Source organism: Humulus lupulus, chromosome 8, assembly GCF_963169125.1.
Source record: "Humulus lupulus chromosome 8, drHumLupu1.1, whole genome shotgun sequence".
Taxonomy (NCBI): domain Eukaryota; kingdom Viridiplantae; phylum Streptophyta; class Magnoliopsida; order Rosales; family Cannabaceae; genus Humulus; species Humulus lupulus.
In genome coordinates this window covers 22009554-22027037 of record NC_084800.1, presented here as the reverse complement: position 1 = coordinate 22027037, position 17484 = coordinate 22009554, and the positions used below count along the sequence as shown (strand labels likewise).

The window sequence follows — 17484 nt, the reverse complement described above, 5'->3', positions numbered from 1 at the left end:
GACTTTTTTAGCAATAGTTTTCTGTCAATTTTTTTAAGGATCAATTTAATGTTTCTTCAAAATCTGTAGGACTTATATAGAAGCAAATATTTTAAACCACTTTGTCATATCAAGACTTTTTTTTTTTCAATATATAACAAAAAAAAAGCAAAAAATTGTACAAGACAGTATGGTTATTAAGTATATATATTTATAACAACAACAAATAAATATCCCACTTTACGTTCATTACCATATTTCTATGGTGACAAATTAAGCCAAAACACTCGTAGCTGGCTTATAATTGTATATCTATATATAAATATATATATACTCAGTCAAGGTTTTGTGTATTTTATACTGAGCATAAATTACAGATGTCTATTAGTTTAATTTTGTACTTTTACTCAGTCAAGGTATAATTTTGTTTAAATTTAATTTTTTGGGTTGATTTTGTGTAGAAATTGAAGGAGTATCTATTGGAAATTTGGTCACTGGAGTATTTATAATTTTGTGGCATCAAGGTATTTATTTTTTAATTATGTTATTATTTTAATTAATATGTGAATGTGTGTACAAAGTAAGATGTGTTTAGTGATATATTTATATATGTGTATAAAATTGTAGCATGTTTTAGTATTTAAATTTGATTAATAATATGTATATTGTGAATGTTTTGGGAATTTTCTGAGTGTTTTTTGTAGGGTTTTAAATTTTTAGGATATGTTATAATAGAAATGTTATGCTGCCGAAATATTGGTAGAGTTAGAGTACTAAATAAATAATAATATAATAAATAAAACATTGAATACTTAGAATTAACAAAATAAATTAAAACATTAGATAAATAATTTAATATTAATAATTAAATACTTTTAAAATAAAATGAAAAATTATAATTTAATATTAACAAATTTAGTAATTTAAAAATAAATAAAATAATTAGATATATAATTTTAAAATAAATTAAAAGTTAGATAAATAATTTCAAAATAAATTACAAAATTATAATTTAATTTATTATTAACAAATTTAGTAATTTAAAAATAAATTAAAAGTTAGATAAATAATTTCAAAATAAATTAAAAAAAAATTATTTAATTTAATATTAACAAATTTAGTAATTAAAAAATTAGATAAATAATTTCAAAATAAATTAAAATTTTAGATAAATGAATTAAAAAATTATAATTTTATTTAATAGTAACAAATTTGGTAATTCAAAAATAAATAAAATAATTAGATAAATAATTTCAAAATAAATTACAAAATTATAATTTAATTTAATATTAACAAATTTAGTAATTTGAAAATAAATTAAAAGTTAGATAAATAATTTCAAAATAAATTACAAAATTTTAATTTAATTTAATATTGACAAATTTAGTAATTAAAAAATAAATTAATTAGTGCCTAAACAATACAAATATCATGTCCTTGGCATAATTCAGGTAAAATTAGTATTAAATATATTTTTTTTAAAAATTTCTTTAATATAGTACATATATTATTAATATGTTTAATTTTCAATTTAGTATTATTATCAAGTAGCGGGCCGCGAGGATTTCTTAAAGTGTTTAGATGGTATCGATCGAGAGATGAAAGATCGATACCGTAATAGGAAAACACTAAGACACGAACACTTTGAGAAACACTACAAAGGACCGAAGGATTGGGATAAGGTTCTAAACAACCCAATAAATGATGTTAACAAGGAGGAGTGGAAGCAGATCTGTCAGTTATTTACAAGTCCACAATTTATTGCTCGTTCCATAAAGAATAAGGAAAATCGGAAGAAACAAAAGTATTCTACAACGCAGGGTACAAAATCGCTGGCAGTCATCCGTTTTGAAAAAGTAAGTAAAAGATCAAATATTATCAAAATTATGTTCTTTTAAATTATATGTTCTCTAACATTTGGGTTATATTTTTTTAGACGAACCCGGACCTCATTGAGTCATGGAAGGATTGTCATTGGAAGAAAGCAACAAATGATTTCGTGAACGATGATGCTCGCCAAGATTATGTAAGTTTGAATTATATTTTTTAATATTAATAGAGTTATATTTAATGTTAGTGTCTAACATTTTTTGAAAACAGGAAAAACTGAAGGCTGATTTTGAGTTACAAACTCAGCAAACATCCACTGATGCTTCTAATAATGATAGTCCGTCATCAGTTGATCAGGTGGAAGTGCTACAAAAAGTATTAGGCCAAAGGCGTGGACATGTGCGAGGAGTGGGCTGCAAATTGAAGGGGTCGGGGTCGAGGTCGAGGTCATCATCTACCTAACACTCTCACTTCAGCGAGTCTCAAGTTCCTCCTCATCATTCAAGAGAATATATAGAAAATTTGGAGAATAATCTACAGAAATTGACTAATCAAGTTAATTTCTTAACTCGATTTTTTGTACCTTCATTTCGTCCACCAAACGTTCAGATGCCGCCTGTGCCTGATAGTGACAATATTTCTAGGGCTTCGTCTTCTCAACCTCCAGCTCCAACTCATCCTTCTATGTACGGGGCAGCGCCGTCTCAACATATGGTACCTCCATATATGTACGGAGCAACACCTTATCCGTGGTCGATTCCACCGTCCTCCCAGCCATCGTATCCCTACATGTATGGAGCTAGATCGTCCACATTACCTCCCTTATATCCATGACAATGCCGCCACCGCAGCAATCACAACCACAGCCACCGCAACAACCACAACAAGAAGACAATAGGGAGGAGGACGAGGCAGCTCATTTAGGAGACTAGGTTTATTTTATTATTAATTATTGTTAAATTTTATGAACAATATGAATATTTGCTATGTTAATGTATTATGAATATGTACAATTGTTATTTTAATAAACTAATTTGAATATTTAATATAATATTTTTATTTTTAATATATTTGTTTTCAATTATTTAAATTTGAAATAATAATTTCGATAAATAATTAATTAAAATTGTATTTAATTAATTAATTTTTTTATATATAAATAAAATAGTATTAGGGGCGACACTGTCGCCCCTGATAATATCCCACGTGCAACTATTTGGGGCGACATAGTATAGTATTAGGGGCGACAGTCGCCCCTAATAATTAAGTATTAGGGGCAACTAATGGAGTATCAGGGGCGACTTATCAACAAAAATAATTCAAAATTTTCAAATTTTTGAGGCGACATTTCAAGTTTTAGGAGCGACTGTGTCGCCTCTGATATTTGAATATCGGGGGCGACCCTTCGAGTCGCCCCTAATGTACCCTTTAGGGACATTTTTTCACAGGCGACTAATCAGGGGTGACTTTTCGGGTTATTAGGGGCGACATGTGTCGCCCCTAAAACTCATTTTTGTTGTAGTGAAACTTTATAACATGTTCTTCAAGATCCCAAAATTTCACAGCCCAATTCCACCAAGTGATATATTGTTCAAATATACAATGCAAACAGTCCACAAAAATATCATCCCAACACTCAAATATCTATCTCATCAATAAAAAAAAAATCCCAAAATGACAAAAGAAAAATGGAAATCAAACCCTAAAAATTAACAAAACTAACAAAATTGAATCAGCCCAATTCAAACACATAGCTATATCGTCACAAAAGTTCGTAAAGAAAATCAATACAGTTGAAAATTTTGAAAAGTAAACAGATACCAAAAGAAAATGATTGGAGAATAGCCCAGTCAGAGATTGAATCTCTCCACGAACACTAAAGCGGTTTCCAAAATGATAAGCTAAAATAAACATAAACTAAACCAGAGCAAAATTAGGGTACTTCTCAACGAAGAATTAAAAAAACTTACTGAGAGAGAAAGAGGAGAAGATTCAGGATTAGAGAGGAAGAAGTTGAGCTCGAATCAAAGTACTGTTAAGAAAAGAAAAACCCAAAATCAATATGCAATTAGTAGAGTGATATATATATATATATATAAATATGTATATATATAGCAGCCGAAGAGAAGAGACTCTAAAGAAAATGGTAGAGTCTAACCTAGAATTGAAAGGCCTCAAACGAGGTGAAATCAGTACATGAAGATTCAAGGAGAAAGCCCTGAGACAATGGTGCCAGAAATCTTGAGTAGAAAATTTTGGTGTGAGTAGGGGATATCGTGAGTGAAAGAACGCAAAATGGGTTGTGTAAACACTGATCAGTGAAGAAAATGGAGAAGGGCAAAAAATGGAGAAAATGGAGAAGGGTTTTGACAGAGAGAAGAGAAGACGAGATACAAGAGAGACAGAAGGGAAGAGAAGAAGGAAATTGGGCTGTGAAATTTTCAACCGTAAATATATTAGCGGCGGGGTCCCGCCGCTATTACTATAGCCCGCCGCTAATAATAGTATTAGCGGCGGATACTCTGCCGCTAATAAATGAACTTCTCCGCCGCTAATAGTATAAGCGGCAGATAATCCGCCTCTAATAAAGGTGATTATCCTCCACTAATAAAACTTAAAAAATAACCCTCTGTTTCCCAGGCATTTCATCTGTTGTATTAGTGGCGGACTACCCGTCGCTAATAATGAGCCCGCTAATACATATTATTATATATTTTTTAAATAATCAGACATATTTAGCGGCGGAACCCATAGTCCGCCGCTAATAGCCTGTATAATAGCGGCAGACTGAACCCGTCGCTAATAGTTACGCCACAAATAACATTAATTGTTGTAGTGTATAAAGCATTACAGGGAGTCATTGAAAATGAATTTTGTAGTAGTGTAGCCTAACAGATTAATGGAATAGACAAAATTTGGATTGAAATACTCATTCAAAATGTTATATTATATTATATATTGTACGATATCTTAACCTTAAGGACGTACAACGATATGTAATTAAATTGATATCTTTATTCGAGTACAAAGAAAAAATATTATAATATAAATGAATACAGGTTAATCACCTCGGGCGAGGCATGTATATATAAATACATATATCTACTATATACATATATGCGGTGATGTTCAATATAGCAAGAATATTCCCTATCTCCTTTTGTCTTCTTCTGCTATATATGTGAATAGGCTTATGAATTGTCCTTCTTTCTGCTCATTTATTTTTGTCGTTTTGTCCCTATATGTCTATTAATTGCACTTCAAATCAATAAACCGACCACTTCATTTTATGTGTTTTTCATTCAATAGTTTTATTTTGTCTTCTTGCGGATAGATAAAAATTGGTGAAAAGTTTCTCTCCATTTTTTTTATTATATTCTTATTATTTTTATTAAGTTAGGTAAATCTACTTTTATTATGTCTAACATATATTACTATGCCAGAACAATTATTTTAACAACAACCATAGCATAAATAGATGTCTTTAAAAACTGTGAATATAATAAACATAAAATTAGTTTATTAATTGGTGTATTATATTTTAGATAACCAGTATGTGCATGACAAATGGTTCCCCAATTCTAATATTCTCTTTTCTTTTTATTTTTTCCTATTGAAAATAAACAGTTAAAAAATTAAATAACCGAACCTTTAAGAAAATTAAAAATGTCAATATAAATCCTAATTAGTAAATAATAGTGTATTTATATGAATTTTTTTAGGTAGTAACATTTTCTACTTTTGGTATTTGGAAATATTATAAGCTAATTATATTAATAAATTATTTGTGAAGTTGTAAATAGTTGAATTAAATATTTAGAAAAATATTAGTTTACAACCAACTTATCTTTTCACAAAATATCAACTTATTAAACAAAGAAAAATTGTCATAGAATGAGAGGAGTGACAAAATACATAATAATAATAATAATAAAATTTAAATTTAATAAGTAACACAATCAATTCAATTTCTAAGTCTAAAAGAAAAAAAAAATATTAATTATGAACCATTTATTTATATTATTATTTACTTTCTTCATCTGCAAGAATTTAAAATAAAAATATACTTATTTACTTATTCATTTTTAAATCAATTTTAGTCTTATGACAGTCATAAAAGCAAAACGATGTAAAAAAAGTAACTATATTAACGAGTTGTTCAATATAGCATAGAATATTCCTTAGTGAAGGAATATTCCATGTATTTATTTAAATAAAAAAGATAATAATTATATATGGTTTATTGTTATATTGTTTTAAAATAATTACAATATGGTTTGTTGCTTTATTGTTTTTTTTTAAATATAACTATTATATATAGTTTGTTGCTTTATTATTTTAAAATAATTATAATATGGGTTATTGCTTTATTATTTTAAAATAATTACAAAATAATACGAATGTGAATTATATGTTTCAAAAAAATTTAATTAGTTGATTTAATAATAATTATATACTTTATTTTTATTTATATTATTTAAACTTCTACGAAACTGAACATATAAACATATATTTTTCTTATTTTATAATATGTATGTATATAGTTATATATTTGTTATAATAAATTATTAAGATATTCGTTTTTTAAAATATTAAAGTAAATGAAAAAGTGTCAAGCAAAAAAATACGGCGTTTTCTCTGAGGAAAACCCTCGACCTTCAGCTTTGCTGGTGCTATGGCGGGTCGCGGCCGACCGAAGAAGAACGGCGTCCAAGGGACTCGACGAAGCACGATGAAGACCTTGCGGAAGAAAGGACCGACTTCCTCCGATAGGGTCGCCAAATCGAAGTCGATGGCAGAGGCTATAGGAGTGGAAGCACTCTCTGTTTCTGGCGATGAGACGGAGGGAGAGGGGATTGCGACGGCAATGGAGCAGGAGGCTATTACTCCCCGAGTCATTTTTGGGCGCGCCCATCAGGAACAGGAGGTTCGGTCGGAGGTTGGAGCTCACCAGACGGAGGTTGAGGCTAAATCTGGTAAGATTTCTATATCCCCGATTCTTCACTCTGGGGAGATTACACAGAATTTAAATCATAGATTTGGAGAATCTGAAGCAAAAGTGAAATGCCCATCTGGGGTTAAAATTGATATGGAAGACATTCAAGAGGAAATCGATTATTGGGATTCTGCCTTAGTATGCTATGTACTGGGAGCAAACATTCCTTTTCATGTTTTTGATGGATTTGCTAACAGAATGTGGAAGGATAAAGGATTGCATAAGGTGGGAGTATTAGCGAAAGGAATTCATATTGTTAGATTCACTTCAGTGACTGCCAGGGATGAGGTTCTTCACGGAGGGTATATGTTTTTTGACAAGAAGCCAGTTATTATGAAAGCCTGGGATCCCTATACTGATTTTACTCAGGCAAATGTCTGTTCGGTAGCTACTTGGATTCAAATCCCTGGTTTGGATCTTAGATACTGGGGGGAACGGACACTGTTCAAAATTGTTGGGCAATTAGGGACTCCTCTAATGCTAGATGAGGTGACCAAGAACAAAGAGCTATTGAATTTCCCTCGGGTGATGATTGAGGTGCAGCTACACCAATCCTTTCCTGATGAAATTTCGTTCACTAATGAACTGAATCAGGAAGTTGTGTTGCCGGTGAAATATGAGTGGCTACCGATTGTTTGTGATCATTGTTTTGGTATGGGGCATAAGTCAGCGGTGTGCAAGAAGAAAGAGGTGCCAAAGCAGGCATGGGTGGTGAAAAAGAAAGAGGCAGCGACGAACATAAACAGCAAAACAGTTGAGGGACACGAGGATGATGGCTTTCAACAAGTTACAAAGGGAGTTAAAGGGGTCCGGATGGAAGTGAAGGAAAGGACAGGTTTTGAAATGTCAAATAATTTCGGGGTCTTAATAGATACAGGGGAATGCTCTAAGATTGAGAATGAAGAGGATCGTACACAGGGAGGGGGGGAGCCTCCCTTGGGGAATGGATAGAATATTGTGTTGGAATGTCAGGGGGATCAATAAGCGCCAAAAACAGGAGGAAGTTAAAAGATTGATTTTCTCGATGCAAGTTGGTCTTGTTGGTCTCCTTGAAACCAAAATACAGGCTCACAAGTTGGGTGCTGTATATGTAAATATGTTCTCGGGATGGTGTTTTTCTACCAATAACGCCTGGCACAAAGGTGGAAGAATAATGGTGAGTTGGAACCCCAATATGTTTTCTATAAACATCAAGAAGTGTACTAGCCAATTAATGCATCTAGAGGTGCAATCGAGAGCGGGAATGGAAAGCTTCATGGCAACCTTTATCTATGTTTTTAATGAAGAGGAGAATAGACGAACTTTGTGGAAAGATTTGAAAGAGATTGAGAAGGAATTGAAGGCACCTTGGCTGGTTTTAGGTGACTTTAATGACATTTTGAGTGTAGAAGAAAGGATCGGGGGGAACAAAAGGCAGCAGGTTTCGAAAGACTTTAAAGAGTGTGTAGAGGCTTGCGAGTTGGAGGATTTGAAGTTCACAGGTAGTTTCTTTACTTGGTCGAATAAACAAGCTGCTGAAACAAGAATTTACTCCAAAATAGATCGGGTTTTAGCTAATCAGAAATGGCTAGATAAATTCCCCACTGCTGAGGTATTGTTTATGGCGGAAGGAGAGTTTGATCACTGTCCCGCGTTGCTTTCGGTGTATCCGGTTGGGCAGCAAGGCAAGAAACCGTTTAGATACTTTCGTTTTTGGAAAACTGCTCCAGGTTTTGCCCAGCAGCTACAGCAAGTTTGGAATATGAGCATTGAAGGTGCTCCTATGTTCATACTAGTACAGAAGCTTAAGGCATTCAAGGAAAGGTTGAGGCAGCTGAATAAAAATGAGTTTGGGGATGTACAGGCTATGGAGGTGCGGCTAAGGCAGACTTTGTTGGACAGCCAAGAAGAATTGCAAAAAGACCCCCTAAATGCGGATTTGATCATTAAAGAAAAAACTGCTAGGACCCAACACAAGGCAGCACACCAGATTTTTATTTCCTTCCTTCAGCAAAAAGCCAAGAAAGCCTGGCTTAAGGATGGAGATGACAACTCTGCCATTTTTCATGCTAGCATTCGTTCTAGGAGGGCCTTAAATAGAATTTATTCTATTCATGATCAGCAAGGGAACAAGATTCATCAACCTGAGCAAGTAACAGAGGTGTTTTTAAGCTTTTATAAGACTTTACTGGGTTGTTCACTCATTGGGAGGAAGGCTGTCAGTAGACGAATTGTGACTTTAGGCCCGATTATTACTGGAAACCATACAAGATTATTGTTGTCCGACTATTCTCATGAGGATGTGAAAAGAGCAGTGTTTGATATTCCGGGGAATAAGTCGCCTGGACCAGATGGATTTAGTAGCTTCTTTTATCAAGATAACTGGGAGGTGATTGGGCTTGATGTGGGTGAAGCGGTTCTTTCTTGGTTGCATACAGGGAAGCTCCTTAAAGAAATCAATTCAACCACCTTGACATTAATCCCAAAAGGTAATTGCCCGAACTCTGTCTTGGACTTTCGACCCATAGCTTGTTGCAACGTGATTTACAAGATTGCAACCAAACTCATATGCTCTAGACTGCGAATGATTCTTCCTGATATCATTGCTCAAAACCAAAGTGGGTTTGTCCAAGGTAGATTCATAGCATATAACACTATGATTTGTCAGGACTTGGTGAGGCATTATGGGAGGAAGGGGAGGCGTCCCAAATGCATGATAAAATTAGATATAAGGAAAGCATATGATACAATTGAATGGGACTTTATTGAAGAGATGCTGAATGCTTTCAAGTTTCCGAAAAAGTTTGTGGATCTAGTTATGATGTGTGTAAGAACTCCTCGTTTTAGTCTTATGTTTAATGGGAGTTTGCATGGGTTTTTTGAAGCCAAGAGGGGTCTTCGTCAAGGAGACCCGATGTCTCCTCTTCTTTTTGTCTTGGGCATGGAATATTTATCAAGAGTGATGATGAAGGTTGGGGAGAAAGAAGATTTTAAGTTCCATGATCGATGTGAACAACTAAAATTGAATCATCTTTGCTTTGCGGATGATGTCTTGCTTTTTTGTCATGGTGACTTTAAATCGATTTACCGTATGCTTCAAGGCCTCAAGCTTTTTTCTCAAACTTCGGGTCTACAACCAAGTGAGGCCAAATCTGAACTTTATTGTTGCAACATGGCTGAAAGTGAAGTTCAAAGAGTGGTGGATGCCTCTGGATTTGGAAGGAGCCAGCTGCCATTTCGTTACTTGGGCATTCCGATTTGTGCCAAAAAATTGCCTATTGCTGAATGTGACATTTTGATAGAGAAGATGGTGCAAAGAATCAAAGTGTGGAGTTCAAGGAACTTGTCTTATGCAGGTCGGGTAACATTGGTAAACTCTGTGCTCATTGCTATTCATACTTATTGGTCACAACTAATGATTCTCCCTTTGAAAGTTCTACAAAAAGTCAACTCTGTCTGTAGAAGTTTTCTTTGGAAAGGGGTGGATTCAAGCGGTCCGGGATTAGTAGCTTGGGAGGATTTGTGTAAGACCAAAAAAGAAGGTGGATTGGGGTTCAGAAGAACCAAAGAATGGAATGAGGCGGCAATAGGCAAATATGTTTGGGCTATTGAATCTAAAAAGGACACATTATGGGTGAAATGGGTGAATGCAGTGTATATAGGAGAAGAAGATTGGAGGGCCTATGAGGCTCCTCCTTCCAGCAGCTGGTATTGGAAGCAAATTGTAAGAGTGAAGAACAAATTGATGGGGCTGAATGTCTTCCCAAGCTCTGCAACAGGTACATACTTGATCAAAGAGGGATATGCTAGCCTTTGTCCTGAATTTCCAGCGATTAATTGGCAAGGACAAGTGTGGAATAGACTGTCTATACCAAAGCATAGATTTATTTTATGGCTTGTGGTTTTAGATAGATTGAGACTCAAAACCAGATTGTTCACATATAATATTTGTCCAGATGAGGATTGTCCAATTTGTGGAATGAACAAGGAGACAGGAGAGCATTTATTCTTTATCTGTCAGTTGAGTTTTCAGGTGTTGGCTGAAATTAAACAGTGGCTGCATTGGACTACCACTATGGTTAGCGTCCCTGGTTTGTTGCAATGGATTTCTAGAGCAAAACTCAACAGGTTCAGGCGCCAAGTTTTTTCAGCGACACTTGCGGCAACAATATATCACATATGGTGGTGTAGAAATGAAGCTCTTTGGAGCATGAAAACTTATACAATTACTGTAGTTGTAAAAAGAATCAAATATGATGTAAAGAGTAGAATCACAAGTATTTTGCCCAAAAAAGTGGCAAAACAGGATTTAGCATGGTTTGAGCAATTGTAAATTAGCAGACCTATGATAATTGGTGCTGCTGAGTTGTAAAGTTTCATAGTGGAATATACTTATCTGATTGACCAAAAAAAAAAAAAGTGTCAAGCATGCACACTTACACTTTACTTATTAATATTTTGAATACAACAAATTTTTTACAAGTAGAAATGGAAAGATGTCTCTAATATATAGAAACAGTGATAATTAAATAAGTTAGGAATATTTCTTAATAGTAGAAAGATTCCTTATAATTTTTTGTTATTTTACATCCCTTATTATAACTTTATTATTTAACGTTTGTTTGTTTATTTGGCTGAATCTAATCAATGTAATGTTTTTATAGATTCAAGTATTTATATCTTTTTTTTAAATACAAATTTATGTGTCTATTTTTTTTAAATTCTAATATTCTACTTATTATATATGTGTCACGTATTTCTCTTTTTCTTTTATCCATTCAGTCTTTCCATTATATAAAAAAAAAAAAACTTTTATATAAATATTATTATATGGTTTTTTTTAAATATTATTATATGAAAAATGTGCACAATTCATTATACTTCTTAGGACTTTGTAGGCAATTAAACACATAGTTTTCTAAAAAAATATTTAATTTTGTTTCATCATTTTAGTTCTAACAATTTTTTTTCTTATGATGATATATCTCACTGACTTGTGATGTATTTTGTTTTCTAATTGAATGTACTTTTTTTTTAAATATGCTCTTTTTATTTTATCTTTCTCATTTTTTCTTTTTCATTTGTTTTTATCTGTTAATTTACTATATTTATAATTTACTATATATAAATGTACGGTTGTTATTTTCTTAATAAATTAGAAGGAAATCATAATTTGGGATTAGATATTACTTCATGTTTCCTTCTCAAATTTTTAAGCTACAATCTCAGTGGTTAATAATATATATTATTAAATAAACTTTACATTTATTATCCAGTATTTTATTAGGTTTGACTTTGTTTATTATAATTTTTTATATAATATGAATATTAAATTACAAATAATCTAATAAAATAAATTACTAATTTATTATAAAGTGATTACATTTTTAATTCTTTACACCCGATGTATATACATTTTGAATAATATATTTCATAATTAGTATAAGTAATACACTAATAATAAGAGATGGATAAATAAATAAAATCAATAATAACATGAAAAAATTGTAATAATTGAATTGGTAATTATTTATTTAGATAATTACTTATTTTATTTGTTATAATTTTTCACTTTCAAAATTTTAATTAAAATTAAATTAATATAATCTAAACAAATAAAAATAACAAATATTTTTACAAAAATGTTAAAAAATAATAATTAACAAAAATATTATTTTAAAATTACCGGGGTACGTGCCTAAGGCACGTACCTATTAACTAGTATATATATATGCAGGGATATGTGTTTTGAGTCATTCTTCTTTTTTGTTTTTTCTTTAATTTGTTTTTTTCTGTTAAATAATATATATATAATATAAACTGATTATATTATATTATTCGTAATTGTATATGCACAATATACATTATATTGTATTAAGTATACGGGGTCATTTTTGCGTTGATGCATGAAGTCATTTTTTTTTTGTTTTTTTCTTAATTTGTTTTTTATGTTAAATAGTATATATATATATATATAATATACACTAATTATATGATGTTCATTCGTAGTTGTATATGCACAATATACAATATAGTATCTATATATATAAATTTAATATGTATGATTATATTGTATTTAGTCCATTGCATTTATATAGTAATATAATAAAAGTCTATCATCATTTATTGAATATTAATACATACGAATGCAACGTGGTTTAATGCATGTGAAAGTTACACGTATTGATAGGCTTGTTGCTCGAGTCATACTATGCTGGTGTGTCGATCACACATATTCGGTCATCCTTCTTTTTATAAACAAAAAATAAATTATTAACTGTGAACTATTTATTTATATTATTATTTAATTTTTTCACGAGTTCAAAATAAAAATATATTATTTTTATAAAATATAAAACGTAAAAAAAAGAGTAACACTGGTACCGGGTTGCTCGTGCCTTTGGCACGAGCCACTCTCACTAGTATATATATATAACAAATAAATGAATTAAAACAAGTTATCAATTTTAATACATTGACATTTATATATTTATTTTCTTTCGAGTAAAAGCTTTCCTTGTACCAAATTCATACTTCATCGATTGCGCATTGAATTGCGCCATTATAGCTACTACGTACTCATTAATAGATACACGAGCTTATAACATGTTTGATTTTAAAATGTTTACTATTACTAATGAAAAGGTGTTTGGTGCAAAATGATTATAAAAGTAAGTAAATTTTCATATATTTTTAATTTTCTAGTAAAATAGTTTAATTACTTTTTTATTATTACATATTATTAAATATGTCTTTTAGTAAATTACTATTTTATTCTAAATATTTTTATATTATGGTATATATATTAGTTTTGTTTAATTAGTTTTTAATTTAAAGTTAATTGATTTTTTTTTTCATTTTTTATGAGTTGTTGAATAATATACTACACCACAAAATATATATATTGAGTTGAAAAATAATATATCAACAAAACTTACAAAATTATTACTCAAAAATGTAAATATTATGCTAACAAAATTATATATTACCATTAAAATATATATGACATGATACAAAATATTATATACTACAATTATGTATAATAAGATGGAAACTACATATATAAAAAAAATGATATATTGTACCACAAAAAACATATACACTAGTTGGAAAATAATATACTAATAACTCGTAAAAAAACTTAAAAAATCAATATAACTATAAAATAAAACAAATTAAAACAAATTAATATACATATACCACTATATATTAAAGTCATACGCTCCTAAATAAATAAATATATTATAGAAAAATGCAATTTAAGTAATTAATAATGTAAAATGATCATTTATCTATAATTTGAAAAATGAAGGCATTAACTACTTGAAATCATTGTTTTGGTTCATTTAATATAATTTCTCCGAAGAAAATGCACTTATAATTGTTGGGAGGGCAATGATAGGGTAAGGCCTCTCTATATATTATTGAGGGATTTGCAGCTTCTTTTGACGAAATGTTGTACTACTCTGCAGTACATTATTTGTGTTCTATCTAGTTTTTATAAATATATAAATAAATAGGGGCATTCCGGTGCACTTCTTTTAGTGTTGGTGCTAATTTTTTTATGACTATGTATATATTGTAGTTATTTAGAATATCTTGTAAATTTTTAGAAATTTTTAAATAATTTGCAATATAGAGAATAAAATTTAAATAGTTTGTTACAGGGTTGATTGTTTTTTTATATGCGTGGAATGTAATTTGTTTTAACCTTATTTTTAGCATTGTAAATTCTTCGAAATTTTCTGAAATTTTTTTATAAATATTCTAAAATAACTACAATTTACACGATCATAAAAAAAAATTAAATATACTTCCAAAATAAAAAAACCAAGAGAGCGCATACATGTGCCTCTTCTTTATATTCTATAAACTTAAAAAATAGAGTAGTCAAATTATTAGAATATGTATACATTGATTTAAACGTTAAATATTTAATTAAGTTTCGATTTCTGATTCGTTGAACAGAAGATAGGACACGATCTGTAGCGGGGATCTCAAACTGAAACGCATTAATAAATAACCCCATTTTCGGTACACTATTTTTGGTGGCATATATGTAAGTTTATAAATACTGGTCGAGAGAAGTAGCCCAAAATCTCAGCCAAAACCATTATAAAGAAACTAACATATAATAATGGCCACCGAAAGTGCTCTTAGGTTTCCTAGTGTTGATTTTTCCGTTCAACTGAAACCTGGTACACCCGAGTGGAACACAGTAAGGACCCAAGTCCGCCAAGCATTGGAAGAATTCGGTTGTTTCGAGGCAAAGTTCGATAAAATTCCTATAGACATTCGAAAGGCCTTACTTGATGCAGTACAAGAGCTTTTCGATCTTCCTTTACAAACCAAACTACGAAACATTTCAAAGAAGCCCTTTCATGGCTATCTTGGCCAATACCCTCATCTGCCTTTGTACGAGAGCATGGGGATCGACGACGCCAATATCCGTGAAAATGTTGAAAATTTGACTACTATCTTATGGCCCAATGGAAACCCAAAATTTTGGTACGTAAATTTTAATTCTACTATGATCATAATATGTAGTATCCTTATTTTTAGGTTATAATAATAAATAGTGTCTTGTTTATAATTAATTTGGATATATATGCAGCGAAACCATTCAATCTTACTCGGACCAACTATCGGAGTTGGATCAAATAATCAGAAGGATGATTTTGGAGAGCTTGGGAGTTGAGAAATACTTGGAGGAACACATGGAATCAACGAACTACCTTCTTCGAGTGATGAAATATAAGGGCCCTCAAACCCCCGAGACCAAGCTGGGTTTGAACGCTCACAGAGATAAAAACATTGTGACCATTTTGAATCAGAACCAAGTTGAGGGATTAGAGGTCCAAACCAAAGATGGTGAATGGATATCTTTCAAACCCTCCTCTTCTGACTCTTTCATCGTCATGATTGGAGATTCCCTCTACGTGAGTAGAGTATAGTCGATTTTTATTGAGATATAAAAAGAGATGAGACGATGTTTTTATATTGTATATATATCTAATTAAAATGATTATGTTTTTGGACAGGCGTGGGCAAATGGTCGATTACATTCTCCAAATCATAGAGTCATGATGACAGGAAACGAGGCAAGGTACTCGACGGGATTGTTTTCCATCCCAAAGGCAGGTTACATGGTCAAAGCCCCAGAAGAGCTTGTTGATGAAGACCATCCTTTGCTGTTCAAACCCTTTGACCACGTCCAATTCCTTTACTACTATCAGTCTCAAATTGCTCAAAAAGCTCCATCTGATCTTCGCTGTTACTGTGGCCTCTGATCATCGCTACGTTTAATAATAATAATAATAATAATAATAATAATAATAATAATCCAATGGTGTGGGGTGCTCATGCGTAACCATCATGCATGATTGTATCTGTAGTTACTAGATTTCTTGGGCGAGTGGAAAATATGAATCTACCGTATAGCCGCTTGCTGGTTAGATTATATATATCTTACTTCTCTTGGCAAGAAAAATAATATTCTCTTATTATTTTCTCATCTGTTTAGGTTGAATGAACGCTTCCCGCGTGCATGTGTAACTTTGTGTAGTACGTTTTATATAATTTTGATCGTCATGATATAACATATATTGACACACTATAATTCTCCGTTTTGTTAGACTAATAGGATGGAATTCTTCTATTCTATTATTCTATAATTTTTTTGTTATTTGGTTGGAGTTTAAAGTATTTTAATAGAATAACTTTTCCATTGTTATAGTGGAATGAATTTTTTTTTTCAAAAATAGGAGCAAATTTAATACAATCTAATGGACTTAATAATTTTTTTTCGACACCAAAACTTCTTATTAAAGGTGTCAACGGATTTGGCCAAAAATCTATAATAAGATTATTTAACCGTCACTAAAAGTTTTTTTTTTCTTTCTCGTAGTGAGTTCGTATATTACATATATTTAATATTTGACTAAATGGCAGAACTACGTCAAGTATAATCACTCTATTTTTTTTTTCTTTGTTTTAAATAAAGAGGAACATTCAAGTAAAAATCAAATGCTAGTAGCACTCCTGATGATGCTCTAATTCATCTTTTAAAATACCTCCAAAAATCACACATTTTTCTATTTTACCTCTAAGTTTTACATTATACCATATGTTATCTTCTCTATATATTTCTCTACATCATTTAAATATTATATATTTAACCATATTTTATGAATTAAAGTAAAATAAAATAATTAAAAAAAAGAAATAATAAATATACATACTAAATGGGAGAGAGAAAGCTTATAAAGAAAAATAATAATATTAAAATTTTATATAAATGATATGTAAATGTTATATAAATGTAAATATGGATTAATTGGAGTTTGTCCATAGCTATTATAAATATATGTATAAAGGAGATGATGGAATATGTTTTTGTGAGTTTTAACTAAATATTATAGATAAAGTGTATTACAAAATATATCACCAAAACATATTTTTTTTATAATTTACCTCAAACTTTTACATTATATCATATATCAACTTCTCTTTTTTTTCTCTACATCATTTAAATATTATATTTTTTTAAAATATTTTATTCATTTTAATAAATAAAATAATTAAATATAATAGTATCACACTCACACTACAACAATAAAGTCTATTAGCGGCGGACTAAGTCCGCCTGTAATGTCCAGTATATTAGCGGCGGACTTGGGGTTCCGCCGCTAATAATAAGT

The 17484-nt window shown here is 30.8% G+C and overlaps 2 protein-coding genes across 2 annotated transcripts; both read left to right on the top strand.

The window, feature by feature from the left end:
• The first annotated feature begins 6484 nt into the window (after nucleotides 1-6484).
• LOC133795132 (uncharacterized) lies at nucleotides 6485-7756 on the top strand. The gene has a single exon (XM_062232580.1). It carries the CDS (start codon nucleotides 6485-6487, stop codon nucleotides 7754-7756), a length of 1272 nt encoding a protein of 423 aa, XP_062088564.1.
• Nucleotides 7757-14921: 7165 nt separating this feature from the next.
• On the top strand, nucleotides 14922-16074 carry LOC133793560 (probable 2-oxoglutarate-dependent dioxygenase AOP1). The gene is made up of 3 exons (XM_062230885.1): nucleotides 14922-15292; nucleotides 15399-15723; nucleotides 15826-16074. The coding sequence occupies exons 1-3, from the start codon at nucleotides 14922-14924 to the stop codon at nucleotides 16072-16074; spliced, it is 945 nt and encodes a 314-aa protein (XP_062086869.1).
• Nucleotides 16075-17484: the final 1410 nt, after the last annotated feature.